Genomic DNA, 14,280 nt, shown 5'->3' with positions numbered 1-14,280 from the left:
AAAAATAAACCCCTTACTACTGATTCAAAGTGATTTAGCATTCCAGGAGGGAACAAACCAAAATTCCTTCCTCAAAACAGCATGAACATTTGCTTTACAGATCTTGTGAAACTCACTGGGAGCTGCACAAAAGAGCCACTGCAGGAGCCTGTGGTTCCTCACTCCCTCCACGTGTCTGACCACTCAGCTGACTCCAGAAAAAGGCTGCACAGATTGTGTTTTTATCTAAAACACAATGATCTAAAAGGGAAGCAGGAAACCAAAGGGCATATTTTAACAGAGAATTTGAAGTGGCAAGGAAAAATACCGGGGGGGGGAAAAAAAGCAAGATAAAGGAAGGATAACAAGCAGGAATGCAGTCTGCAATGCAGCCTAGGTTTTGTTCGAGTGTTCCTCCCCTTATAGATGTTATGCAGCATCACAGATGGGTTATTTAGGTGCACTGACTGCATGTGTTTCGGAACATGATGAAATACTCGGGATTTTGAAGTCCTGCAATTAGGCTACAGAGAAACTTCCCTACAGCACACAGCAATGATTCAACAGGTCTTGCTCTGACCATGCTGGAGCTCTGCGGGTCATGCCTATTGCTTTCCACCCCTAATTCACAATCTTCTGTAAAAAAACCTAGCCCTGACCAAAACCCAACCCATTTAATTGGTAATTATGTCCTCCAAACAATTCAGATGAAACTTCAAATCTGCAGAGGAAACCAGGGGGTTTTTAAGTCTTGGCTTTCCTAGCCATGGTAAAGACCACCAGAACACTGGAAACCACAGCTAAAATACAGGGCTGCTTTTGTCCTTGCTGCTGCTCCCTGAGCTCTGCCAAGCTTATGCTGATCCAGACCAAAATTAACAAGCTACCAAAAAAATTATGGAATAGCCTTGTTGTTTCCAGCATAAAAACTGAGGATACTTTTTATACTTTAAACTTTTTAAGTCCACCCAAAAGCACAGGTTACTTCTACAAATTTCAAGTCTATGAAAGCAGTCAGCAGTTAGTATCTGTTATTGAGAACAGGTAACAACTCTGGCTCATAGTAAATCTATTTGGAAAATAATGGAAATTGGGATTTGAAACCACAAGCATGTTTCCATACACCTTCTCCTGTTACTTATTCAGAGTTATGGAGCATCTTTCAGGCAGTACCTTACACGACTGCTCATATACAAAACAAAATCTTTTAAGAGCCTTTAATGTCTAGGTGTGCAGAAATCAGTGCATTAAAGAGATTCCTATACTGACACTAAATTTCTTCAGCCACAGTAAACAATATCCTTTTCCTTAAAGAAAATTTCAATGTGAATACTGCACTAAGAAAGTTTAGTTTACAGTTAGCTGCTCATTAGGAAAAGTTCCTACCACTGACAGCAAAAAAAAAAAAAAAAAAAACCAAAAAAAAAACCTATCTCAAATTTTCACCAAAACACAGTCTTTCATTTTCCTGACTGCAGCTATTTCTGATCCCAGTAAACAGCAATAAAAGTGGTGAAAGGCTGCCAGCTGCCTTCCACTACTGCCAGCAAAGCAAAGGTGAGGGAGCAAGCCCACAAGCAAGGGCAGGATGAAGAATGCCCTGCTTAAGTGCAAAAGAGGGTGGAGTAAGGGAAGAAGGTTTGGAGAAACACTTCTTACTTCCTAGAGTCTGAGGGCAAAAGCTTTATTTATTTATTTTTAAGCTTATCACATACAGCCAACCAGCCCGTGAAAGATCCTGGGACTATCAGCAGAATTCAGGCTCAAATCTCACAATCTACTTTCTTCCAAAACCCAGGATGAAAAGTGGAGTTCCATCCATTCCCTGGAACTCAACTGGACTGAGCAGTCTGACACAAGAGGAGCCAAATGACAAAAAGCCTTAGGCTCACAGAAAGTAAAGGACCTCAGCAGTGGCTTAATGCATTTCCATTTTTTCCACTCTTTAAAAGCAGTCCTTAGTAATTTAGCAGCATTTTATTTCTGAAGCATTAATTCATCAGCTGGGGTTTAACAGTCACAGCACCACCCCACAGCTAGGCCTGCACACAAGCTCTAATGGACGTATTAACCAGTTCCTTCACGAGAAACAGCAGAGCTCTACTCAGAACAGCTGCTTAATGCTATTAGAAAATTAAGTGGTAATTTATAGAACAGACTCAAGCTGGCTGGGCTCAGATGCCCTCTCCTGATTTTGCTGATCCAGAAAGTAAAACTAGCACCACAGAAGCAAGCTTAGAACCTCCAATAGTTCAGGGCTATCACTGCAGAACATTTACCTGGCTTTGCATGTTGAACACCTGAATTTCTTATGCTGAATTTTATAGCTCTTCACTCTATAGAGCTGTATCAGATTGTGAAGCACTGCATGGAAATAAAACAAAATGGGAGAGGTCATTTTTATCTTTGATAAAATGGGATTTTAACTTGTTAATAGTCCCTCCCAGGTTTCAGGGGGAAAAATGAACCCTGTGTACACTGACAGTTATTTCCTTGATGTTTCCTCAACCATTTTCTGAAAAATTTCAAGGTAGGGGAAAGAACACAGTGCTTTTCTGTCTGCTTAGCTGAAATACAATTGACCATAAGATTAGTGGAAGAATTTACACACTGCAGCTGCACCTACCTGAGGGTCAGGTCCTTGATGAGTTTTAAAGAATGTGACACTTCACTGAGGGCTTCAAAGCAAAAAGCCATCAGGTGCTGAAAGCTTTATTAGCCAAGGTGGAAGCAAAAACTGCCTGTTGTGCTCAGCAAGGGAAATCACTCTTTGAAAAAGAACAGGCAGAACAGTTTTAGACAATCTAGTTATGCCTTAAAGAGGCACTATACCCCAAGAACTTCCATCACCTCAACTGAAATTCCTCTTCCAAGGCCTCTGAAATGTACTAGTATTTTTAATTTTTTTAACCATCTGCCCGGGCTGTCCTTTTTTTTTTTTTTTTTTTTAAATAAAGACCAGCTGGAAGAACTGTAAAGAAAACTATCAAGATATGTCATTTTGAACACAAACATCCCAAGCAATTCTTTATTTTCCTGCTTGGAAAAGGCTATCAGGCAGGAAAAGAAGTAACTATTTACATTTACTTAGAGATGCTTTTTTTTGCCTGCTCAGATGCTCTTGGGAGACATGCGTGAACGAAAAACAAATAACTGGTTAACCTTCAAACAAATTTTGCTTTCCTTGACCCTACAAGCAGACAAGGACAGCAATGGAAATGCTGACTTAACATGCAAATCCCATCACTGGGACAGTGGTTGGAGGGTAGATTGATCTGCCTATTGATGCAATTGGCCACTCACCATTTTCCTAGCCATGGGCTGAGTCATTTCAATAGTGCTTTCTCAAAGTCAAAGGATGAAAATGTTGCATAAAGTTGTAACCCTGGGGAGTGGTGGTTTTATGTTTCACTTCTTGACTTCAGACATGGCCCACTAGGGTGGTTTTTTTAATTCAGAAACCCAGCTCTGCACACATCTCAGCTGCAAATATTAACTCTGCCAGAATCTGGCAATTCCCTAGTGTGGATTAGCCCTACAGAATCTATTCAGATGTCTCACATCATAAGAGAGCAGCACCCCAGAAAGCTATGCAGAAATTATAGCCCGATGATGCAACAGCATGAGACAGCCAGAAACATACCTCATTCTCATATCCTTACTTTGGACATCTTACCAAAAAAAAAAAAAAAAATAAAATAAAAAAAAAAAAAAATCATTGAGAGCCCAAATGAGCTCATTACCAGACCATGCTTTACTTATCCTGGAGGCTGCCTCTCCCTGTACAATTCCCAGCCAGCCTGGACAGCAGTGGGACCAGTACTACATGGATTTGTGTTATGAGGCTGGGAACATTCTGAGAATATTGCACTGAGAACTTCTGTACCACACTGTAGTACCTGCTGGAGGAGGAAAACAGGTTTGGCAACCAGCACAAAATGGATTTGTGGGTGTCAAGGCTGCATGGCAACTCTACAGCCTGGCCAGCAAAAGCAAATGGAGCAACTACTCAGTCACAGTCACAAAACTGCATTAGAGGCTGTCTGTATTTTCATAGTTATACCTGTCAATTAAAGGATGTGACTGTTAACCCAGAGAGGTGGAAATAAATAGGAACAGTCCTTTGCTTCGGGTTGTTTCCAAAGTTAATTCACTGCAGAAAGCATCCTAACAAATAGTGCCAAGCACACCATTTTAAGCATCACTCAGGAATCAAGGTGGGTCTGAGGGGACCAACTATCCACTCAAACACAGTAGAGAAAAATAAAAGCAAGAAAGCATCAGGCCAAGTGTTTCCATATGCAAACTAAGCCCTGGTTTCATCTTTCTGTGATATGAGCATTTCAAATCTGGCTTGAGTTAAAGATGTTCCCATCCTGACGCATTCCAACAGATTGTACCACTCCAGCATGTTCAGTCTGTCTGTATCTTTATTTTGTACTTTAAAGGACATGTGGTGTGTTTTGCAGCTTAATGACTATTTTAATTCTCTTCATCAGCAAAGAGCACCATCCTGGACATGCTGTAGATACAGACTGTGAGATGGATGCTGCTCAGAGATCTCTCAGAAGAACAACTCCAAAGCACAGAAGTCATTACAAGGCAAATACTACAAAACAAAAAGAAATCTCTGCTTTTCCTGGTCTGGTGTAATTAAAGCTCATTGTAATAAACAGTAAAAATCAGCCCTCTTTTATGGCCTGAGAAGCAGGTCAGCAGCATTCTCTAAAAAAAAAAAAAAAATATATATATATATGAAGGACTCTTGAAGGCAATGCATCTCCAAGTCAACACGAGAGCAAGAGCTGCTGAAAGTTTAGCACATTAAACCCATCTTAGTTAATGCTGCTGCCAACTGGGGCTAAATGTTTGTTATGCCCCTAGTTATAAGATCCAAACAAACGTAAGAATCACAGCCTAATAAATGAAATAACAGAAAATTATGAGTGAAGCTACCAGCCACCTACATAACAGGGAATAATGATTCAAATTTTTGCAAAAACCTTTAAAGACAGTAACACAAAACTCGAAAAACAGCATCTATTACAAAAGGACTACAATGCTGCATTCTACTCAGGGCCCTGCAGTGAAAGAGGGAATTAACATGCTGTAGATCCTGTGTGGAAAGCCTCCCATACAGTTATACTTTGAAAAGTGTTCACCTCATCACATTAATTCCCATGTGAACCAAGTTGCAAAAGCCTGCTCAGTATAATTGAGCGCAACAAATCCATCCAAACCCAGGAATTTCATCCTCAACTTCAAAATGCCTTTTGTCTGTACTGTGGATTTTACACTTAAGCAAATTCGAAGAAAGATTTCCTGACATTTAAGAGCCCTACGATGGGAGGAATCCAGCTCTTCTAGTTCCTCTTCCTGGCAGCCAGGATGCAAAGGGAAGGACCTGATGCACAGGAAGAGAAGCCAAAAGGATGTCGAGGTGATCAGCTGGTTTATGTTTATTTCTTTGTCTCTTAACCTGAGAAACAAAGATGAACTCTGAAGCAAGATGCAAGGATTTAAAATTAAGAATTCATTAAAACACTTTTATATAAAATACAGTACTATGGATTCAAATCCAGGTAATAGATTTCAGCTTTTGTGATAAGTGCAAGTACTTACAAACTCAAAAGGGCGTACCATGAAAAAAAAAGTCAAAAAGTGCATAAGCACATAGCCAGAAGGAGAGGGACGGACCAGGTGACAAGCTGTAATCCAGTCCACAAAGCCAGCTGTGGACAAGGCAGGGATACAGCAGTGCAAACCCTTCCACTGCATCCAGCCTTTGCTCTGGCAGGCCCTTCATCTCTGCCCCGTTATTGGGAAATTGCTTCGAGAAAGCGGCTGCGTCCAAAACAGGACATCCACATACTGACTGGCTTTGTTGCAGGGCAAGTATTGATGCAATTTGAACAAGACAGCATTTATCAGGAGTGATGGGGACAGGAACATGCTTTTTTTCCCTTTTTTCCCCAGTGAGTGTCTCTTGCTGTCACACAATGCTCTGTCCCAAGCTCAAGCTTCACACACCCAACAGGAGCACCACAACTTCACTCTGTGACCCCCTCCTCTAGAATTCCCTCAGCCTCTCCTGGGATCTGGCTCTTGCCCAGACAACCCACAGCATCATGTCCATCCATGCCTAAAGGCTGAGCTCTAATACACCAATACACTGCAAAAGCAAAATCTCAGGGTTTTTTTGGCTGGTTACCAAGGGAAAATTTCTTCTCCACCACCTGACATTTCTAGCACTGGCACTCAGGCTCTACTTAAAGCCTCTGGACACAAAGCGGTTATTGAAACCCTGCAACTTAAACTACTTAGAGGCACTTAAATCTTATCCCAAGTTCAAATGGGAGCTGCAAGCATCCTGCTCCATTCAAGAGTAATAACTGGTTTCCACGATAACATGCATCCTCAACAATTTCTCAGTCTCTTTTTTTCCTGGCAGACAGCACATTTCAGTCAATGCACGAGTACTGCTGTACCCTGCATTTCAGAATTCATCTTTGACCAAGGCTGCTAAGGCAGGCTCCGTGCTCCACTTGGATCCTGACACCATTTCATTCTTCAGGTTTTCTAAACATGTTTGTGATCTTGCAGCATAAAATGACACAGCTATCAAATTAAATTTCTTCAGTGAGGGCTTTGATAAATTATGCAGGGAAAGACTCACGTTCAAATGCCAATACACTCTCTGGGAATGCCAAACTCAAGTTTGAATCAACATTTTGCATTTAATCTTTTGAGAGGAATACTTAGGAGATTAAAGCAAATCTCCCCCTCTCTATTTCAGGCCACAATTACTGTAACATGACCAGTGAAAGAAGTCAAACAGTGCTTGGTATTAGTGAATTATCCTAATTCATGCAGATTCCTCTAGGACCATTTTTGGCAAGTTACTAGGCCTGATATGAATGAGAGAAGATAAAACACCAATTAAAAAAAAAAAAAAAAACAAGTGAACTTAGACCTGGCAATGTGTCATGTCAAATCCAAAACCATATAGAGAATTTTATTATTAAAAGCTTTATGCTAGAGGGTACCATACATCTAAGCAGAGACCAGCTTCTGTTCTGAATATGCAATCCAAATCTGCTTGGAATCTAACAGGAGTGCATAATATTTATTGTAACAGATGGTATGGGTAAGATTTTTCTTTTTGTTGCTGTCATTTCACACTATGCAATGACATCATAACTAGTGGGATTTATCAACCCAAAATCCAAAAGGAAAGGAACAAAGCTCTTGGCAGGGAGCTGGAGCTAAAAATAATGTAAGAGCCTTTAAAGAAAAGCCCAAAGATTAAAAATGCAAATGTTTGGGTTTTGATTTAAGCATCTCAGCACTGAAGTTAGCATAAGGCAACTGCTGGAAAATACCAAGTAGTTTGCTAAATCTCTGTTTCACCTCTGCAACATCATGACCAGATGAAGATTTTTGAGTTCTCCTCACTGGCTGCATTTAGAGCTTTCTGGTGACAGGTTAAAGAATCCAAGGGCAACATCTTCATGAGAAAACGCAAGCCCTGCTATAGCAGAGAGTTAACAGAATAATAAAATTCTCACTAATACAAGAATTGAAAGAAACCAACACCCTGACTCACACCTCAGAAATTTGAAAATGTAACACAACCAGAAAATGTTTGTTGGAGGAAAAGAGACCTAAATGAGAATAGGAACTTTCAAGGTTAAACACTGCTTTTATTTAAACATGAAGTCATCCATAAGGAGATGATAATTAGCTACTCTTAAATGGAAACTTCACTGAGTATCAACCTGCTGTTAAGAGTCAAGTGAAGCACGGCCCCAGCCAGCTTGGTGTGCCTGTGTGTGTCTGCCTGTCCCTGTCCTTGACCTGGATCAAAATACACTTTGCACTGCTGTAATTTTGTTAGAGAGAAGCTTACTGTATGAAATTACCTAAATGCATCTCTGTCACGGAGCCAGAGCCTGGGATCTGAGTGCTGAGGCATGTTCATCATCCGCTGCACCTCCACACAGTACCATGGGTCGGTGACACTCCAACAGATGTAACATTCCAATGACTCAGTGCCTCACCCCAGAGCTTCTCCAGCACAACTGGGAACCAAGGCGCAGCTCCCACCTTCTGCGGGTTTCCTTGGGTTTTTTCCGGCTGCATCTAAGTTATGCAAGCAATTTTAATTGCTTCATACTTGGCAGCCTGAAAAACTTGACCTCAAAGTCATCATTCAATAATGATTTTCTGGTAGTCTCAAAGCACAGTGAAGCCATCCAAGCCAAACAATTATTGATTTCTCTCCTCCATAACGTTCCCTGAAGCTCACACACTGCATGGAATAACAACTTCAGACCCTGCTTCATCAACTGAAGGCCTTGTCTAGCTACAGCATCCTGCCCCACAGCTCACCTGTGCAGGAAATCCTGGCACTCAAAATAACTGGTGAAACTTTTGAAGGTCCAGAGGAGGAATCCCCCAGGAAAGCACCAGCAAAGAAGAGTAGACTAAACTCTGTAAGCAGCCACTGATCTGCAGGCTGAGAGCTAAGAATTTCTTCAAACCACTGCTAACAGATGTTACTGCACAGCCCAACAGTCATCTTGATAAACAACTCATCAGGAAAAAGACAAATTAAGTGAAGCCACTGTCCTAGCAGTAAGCACACCAACATCACAATAGCCCAGCTGCGCCAGTCTTCACAAACTACTGGGCCAGCCTTGCCAGGAATCAGATGAATACATACATATGTACATGAAACAGGTCTACCTGTAGTGGAGAGAAAAAAAAGGCTTTCTGGACCATGCCTCATCCAGCAGTTCTCTCCCTCAGGAAAAACAGAGAGCCAACATGTGATTTAACTTCCCATTGTCACCAGTGAAAATGGAAAGTGAAATAAATCACCAAATGCCACAGAGAGTATCATTTGCCTGTGCACACTAAGAGTGACTAGGAGGCCACTGAAGATATAAACCAAAATGAAGGTCTGCAATACATTCATTTGTACAAGAGCATTATCGTGGCAGGCAAACACGACAAGAAGTTAGAACTCAGTACATACTCAGGTTGATCTTTCAAGAATAAGACATACACCCTTTTCCCCGCTGGCTGTATACAAAACATCCCTGTAATACCTCCAAATGAAGAGCTGGTAAGCAGCTTGGCCACATGTGCTCCTGATCAGGTGGACACCTGATTACATAAAGCCAAGCAGGCTGGGTTTGGCTGCTAGAGAGATTAATTTAACATCATTTGCAGAACATTCATTTTGATCATTCATCTCAGGTTGGAACTTGTAACTCCTACAAATGCACATAGAGACAAAATTTTGCATTTTAAACATCAATCCTTCAGAGCAAGCATTAGAACTTACAGACATTTAAAAGCCAGGCTAAATGGTGGATTTCACTTCTGTCTTCTTTGGTATGTGGGTTTTCCATGTTCTCACATAAGATAGTAGAGCTTAGAGAACACTCAGTCACAAATATTTAACTCCAACTGAGAAGGCAGATGCAGGTGAAAGTAGTAAATCTAGTGCTGAACAATTTAAAGAAAAAAAGTGTCATTCCCAAACTAGATCTCCATGTGAAATGTGAAATATGTGTGTGTATCTCCCTGCTTACAGTTGCAGGAATTCATAAAGAAGTCAAATCTAATGTTAAGAAGTTACTCTTTAAAAAAACCCAGCCAAATTATATCTCCCAAAATCCACTCTTCCCTGAGCACTGACCTTCAGGAGGGAGAGTGCTGCTCCTACAGCAACAAACCTGAATTACCACTTGCCCTATATAAGTAACAGTATTAACTCGCTGTTACTTTTATCCTATTGTATCTGAGGAGGAGCCGTCTGCCCTGACAAACGAGAGAAAACATGTAATTTTGCTTAATTCACAATAAAGAGAAACCTGGCAATTTACTCCACTCACATCTTCCTTCTTACTGCTTTGTAACTCACTGGTAAACATACAGTAAGTATATATCTATATATGGAAAAGTTTTAAGAGTTTGCACAATGTTGTCAATCCATTTCTCCCCACAAACCTGAGACTTATTGGCACCTACAGCAAAAAGCTGAAAAGGAAATATCCAAAAGCAAGTTACAAAATTTATACAGTTAATGCATAGTCACAGAGCCCTAGGTACTCAAGATACACAGCAAGTAAAACCTGTGGTAGGAGATGCCATTCTGTTACGACAAACTCACGGCAAGAAGAAAAAGCAGAACATGTCCATTATGGATGCAGACAACACTTTTGGGGAAAAAAAGGGGCAATCTTGCAAGTTCAAGTACAGTTCTGAATTAGGACCCTCACCAGAAGGGTTTCTAGGCCATTGTGAGTATTCAAAGCCTTCCAATTAAGAGCAAGCATCATCTTAATTAACACCATGTTTCAGAGGTGCTGACTGCCTGAACTTAAAATCAATGACATCAAGTTCTACTGCACAGAAGCACAAGAGCAAGAGTCTAAGGGATTGCATTAATTTAGAAAGCCTGAGGAGTTAATGAGCAGAGTGTGAAGCACCCAAGAAAGAGAGGGAAAGGCTCTGTGTTCCAACACGAAATATTCTCTTCTATTTTCAGCTGAGGAAAAAGGCTTTGGTTAAAGTACATGTGCAGAAGCAGACGCTGCAGTCAAAGTGACTTATGCTTCCAGGACTGACTCCACACGCCTCTTACAGACACATGCAGGGAAAAGCAAAGGCAGAAATTTTACAAGGCACATCTAGAGAGAAGCACAACTGGTACAGAGCACAGGGAACTGCACTAATCCTTCCCTGCACTCCCAGGTGCTGGAGGAGCAGCAGTGTGTAATTATAACACAGCTAAAGCCACCTACAGAACAGCTTTTGAATAATTTGCAGGTGATGCAATGACCCCATTAACAAAAAAGTCATTCAATCCCTGGTAGAGCTATTAATACCTAAATAACATCTAAGAGAGGTGGTAATTATTTCACAGGTGAAACAAGGAGAGCTGAAGGCCTCCTCCAGAAAGCAAAGCTTACCTTAATGTGCCATCCTACAATGCAGTAGAAATTCCAGAGCCTCTCTGCAGTATCAGATTTGCTTTATTTTCATATCTTTGCTTCAGAGAAGCTGTTATTGAAGCTTAGAAGAGGCACTGCATATAATGACCTTCATAGTAAAGTGTATTTCCTAACACTAGGAAGCGAAGTTTTAGGAACTGAGAGCAAACTAAAGGCCACAGACTCAAGACTGGAATTTTCCTGAGCTGTTTCTGCTCAAACACCGATGTGGAAATTTCCCTAGGTGGAGTTCTTTGTTCGATGCAGCAGGCAATTAGAAGTCCCCAAGGTCTGCAGAAATGGCACAAGGCTGATATTTTTGTCGATGAGAATTTAAACAATACAAGAGAAAAATAACATGAAATTCTGTTGCAAAACACATCCTTGTCTTTTCCTTCCTTCAAATCCCAGTGATTTCAAGCAGGCAGATAACAGATGTAAGCATTCAAGAGAGCTTTGGAAAAATACCAAACATGATTAAAAAAAAAGCAGTATCAAGTCTGCATTTCCTCAGATTTGATTACACACAAAGGTCAAGTGATAAAAAAGAAATTTTGCATCTTTAAAGGCCTTGAGGGCACAGCAGAAGTAGTTTATCACTGGAATACAGATCAAATTAGCATAGATTTATTTCCTTTTTCCAGTTGGCATCGGTATCATGTTTGAGGTTCTTGGGGACTTCACAAGGAAAAGAAGCAAAATTCAGACACACACTGTTATGGAAAGAAACATTAATTGCTGAGATCTATGATTTCTCTACACTCTTCTATTCATATTCATTTGGAAGAGAGACGGTCAGAGGTTATCTGCCATCCCCACACTATGATCTCAAAGGGAGACGGACTGTTACCAGCACCAACCCTCGGGAACGCCCTAGTCAAGGGTTCAGATACCAACGTTTTAAGAGAAAAAAATAAACTGCCACTCCCCCTGCTCTGTGCAGGACAAAAAGAAAAACAGATTGTAGTTGATAAGAAGATTACCGGGTGTTCCAGGGACAGGGAATGGGAGCTAAGATAATCAAGAGACAGAAAATCTACCTAATGGGACTGTACCAATCCAACTGAACTAATAATTGCAGACATTGTTACGTGTTTTCCATAACTTTAAAATGTCATCTTGATCATTGGAAAAAATCACTTGCTTGCATATTTTTCATCACATTATCTGATAAAATCCAGGAATGACCACAGTGTACGACCCAAAAGAGTAGCCATTTGCTTCCTAAGCTCTGCATCCCGAGCTATTCTTGAGCAAATCTGGCAGCAGTGAAGAGCTGCAGACCCCCACCGAAAAGACAAGGGGAGAGGACACAGTAAAAATAAGGATTAAAATGCCACAGTTGACATTTTGTGCCAGCAGCCGAAGGTGGCTATTGTGCCTTTAGAGGATGCCAATTGAATTACAGGAATGTTTTCATTTTAATCCTTTTCTAAAAGGTCAGTGCCCTGTTTTCCAGGGCTGCTGGAACAGCAGTGTCAAGGTGCGACACTGCTGCTCTCCCTCTGTGCCAGTCCTGGCACAGGCAAAACCTGGGATCTGCTTCATCACACAGACACCAGGCTTTGGCATAAAATGACAGCTAGATTTGTTTTCTGAGCTGATTTTTCATAGCACATGTCCCTAAGTAGTGGATTCCAGAAGGGATGTCCATAGCAGCTGAATTTGTCTCGGATGTAAGAGAGGAAGTGACCTACAGTTGGAGGAGTTGCCAAACAGGTGCAAGAGATTGGATGTAGCACCAGCAGCCAGGACAGTCCCCTGCCACCAAGGCAATGCCAAGGAACCTGACCTGGGCATTAAGTCCATGCCCTCGGAACAGCTCCACCATCCTTCCTGCAAGGTAACCTCCACACAAGTTGTTTCACAAACAATTATCAACTGTGTTCCATTGATCGACAGAAATTTAACAGAAGGATTGGCACAAAGTATGTGGAATATTATTCCTCAATAGCAACCAAACAAGCAGAAATCATGGACTAGACCAATGGCATGCAACACATATTAAAAATATCCAAGAACCACATTTACTGCCAGATAGGAATTACCACCTGCTTAGAGCTTTGGATTTGTGCATCACACTGAAGTAGATTTTCTGCTTAACCAAGCTTGCTAAAATTTATTGTAAACTCTCAAATCAAGCCATTCACAAGCAGCCACAAGCCTGTTCTCTATCCAGTCCTAAATAACCCAGAACCTTCACAAGACAGATGCAGCTGTTTTGCATTTCCAGACAACATTCTGGCGTAGATTATTAAACTGTATTTACATGCCATGTCGGAGGCTCAGCACGTACTTTGCTCCTTGTTTTGCTGCTTCCCTCTAATAAGACAGGTTGTAGCGTTAAGTTTTTAAACCCACAAGATTTTCTCCTACTCATCTTGTTGTTTAAAGAGCTAGATTACACCGACCTTTTGGGTTTAGGATAAAGGTGAAATTTCCTCTGTCCAATTACTTTCATATATGCAAATACAATACATATTTTGTATATACAAAAGTAATATATACCCATATATGCGTGTGCATATATATACATATACGTATATATATATTACACACACACCCCCCATGGGCATCTAAGTGATCTCTATAAGAAATGCGTAGCCTTTACACTTGGCTGGAAGCATCTTCCCCAAAAGCTAAGGTACCAGCTCCAACCCAAAGATTTATTTTGGATCCATCAGCAAGCAAATGGATTCGTTTATCCGAGGTTTTTCTCTAGGGAATTGGCTTCTAAGACTCTTCTATGCTTCTGGACCCATCTGAAGCTGGCCGCTCCTGCTCCCGTGCCAAGAATGCCGAGGTCACGTCCCCCCAAAAAAACAGCCCCAAGCATCCCGGTGAGACGGAGCTCCCGGCCAGGTGAACGGCCTGAGGGAAGCGCCTTTCCCGAAAACACGGGTAAAACACGAACTCACCACCCCGGGAAGGTCTCGGAGAGGTTGGACAAGCTCCAGATGGTTCCACACCAGCCGATACACCCCGAACCCCGCTTACCTCCCGCCTGCGTACCAGGTACGCCAGGGGAAGCCCCCGCACCCCCCACACACCTCGATGTATCCGGCGAGCACGGCCGTGGGCCCGAGGAGCGCCACGAGCACAGCCAAACCCATCGCCGCCGCCATCGCCCGCCACCGCCCGAGCCCGACTGCGGCCGCAGCGCCCCCGCGGGGACCCGCCTCACCAGGCCACGCCCCCTGCTAGAGTGACAGTGGCACCGCCCAATCGGAGAGTGGTGCGTACTACACTCCCGCGCCACTGTCGGCCAATGGGGCGAAGCGCATTGCTGGTGAGA

At 42.0% G+C, this 14,280-nt stretch overlaps 1 protein-coding gene across 5 annotated transcripts in view; it reads right to left on the bottom strand.

Annotated features, from left to right (window-relative positions):
• APLP2 (amyloid beta precursor like protein 2) overlaps nt 1–14,177 on the bottom strand; it is a 46,021-nt gene extending 31,844 nt beyond the window's left edge. For all 5 annotated transcript variants that reach the window (XM_085081971.1, XM_085081973.1, XM_085081974.1 and 2 more), the window contains exon 1: nt 14,036–14,177. In XM_085081971.1, coding sequence (XP_084938097.1) covers nt 14,036–14,110 — 75 coding nt within the window. In that variant the 5' untranslated portion in view covers nt 14,111–14,177. The remainder of the gene's footprint in view (nt 1–14,035) is intronic.
• Between the last annotated feature and the right edge of the window lie 103 nt (nt 14,178–14,280).

Source organism: Lichenostomus cassidix, chromosome 24 (assembly GCF_008360975.1).
Source record: "Lichenostomus cassidix isolate B80296 chromosome 24, HeHo_3.0, whole genome shotgun sequence".
In the NCBI taxonomy this organism is placed as follows: Eukaryota; Metazoa; Chordata; class Aves; order Passeriformes; family Meliphagidae; genus Lichenostomus; species Lichenostomus cassidix.
Note: the sequence above shows the minus strand (reverse complement) of the source record. Positions and strands in the feature narration are given on the sequence as shown.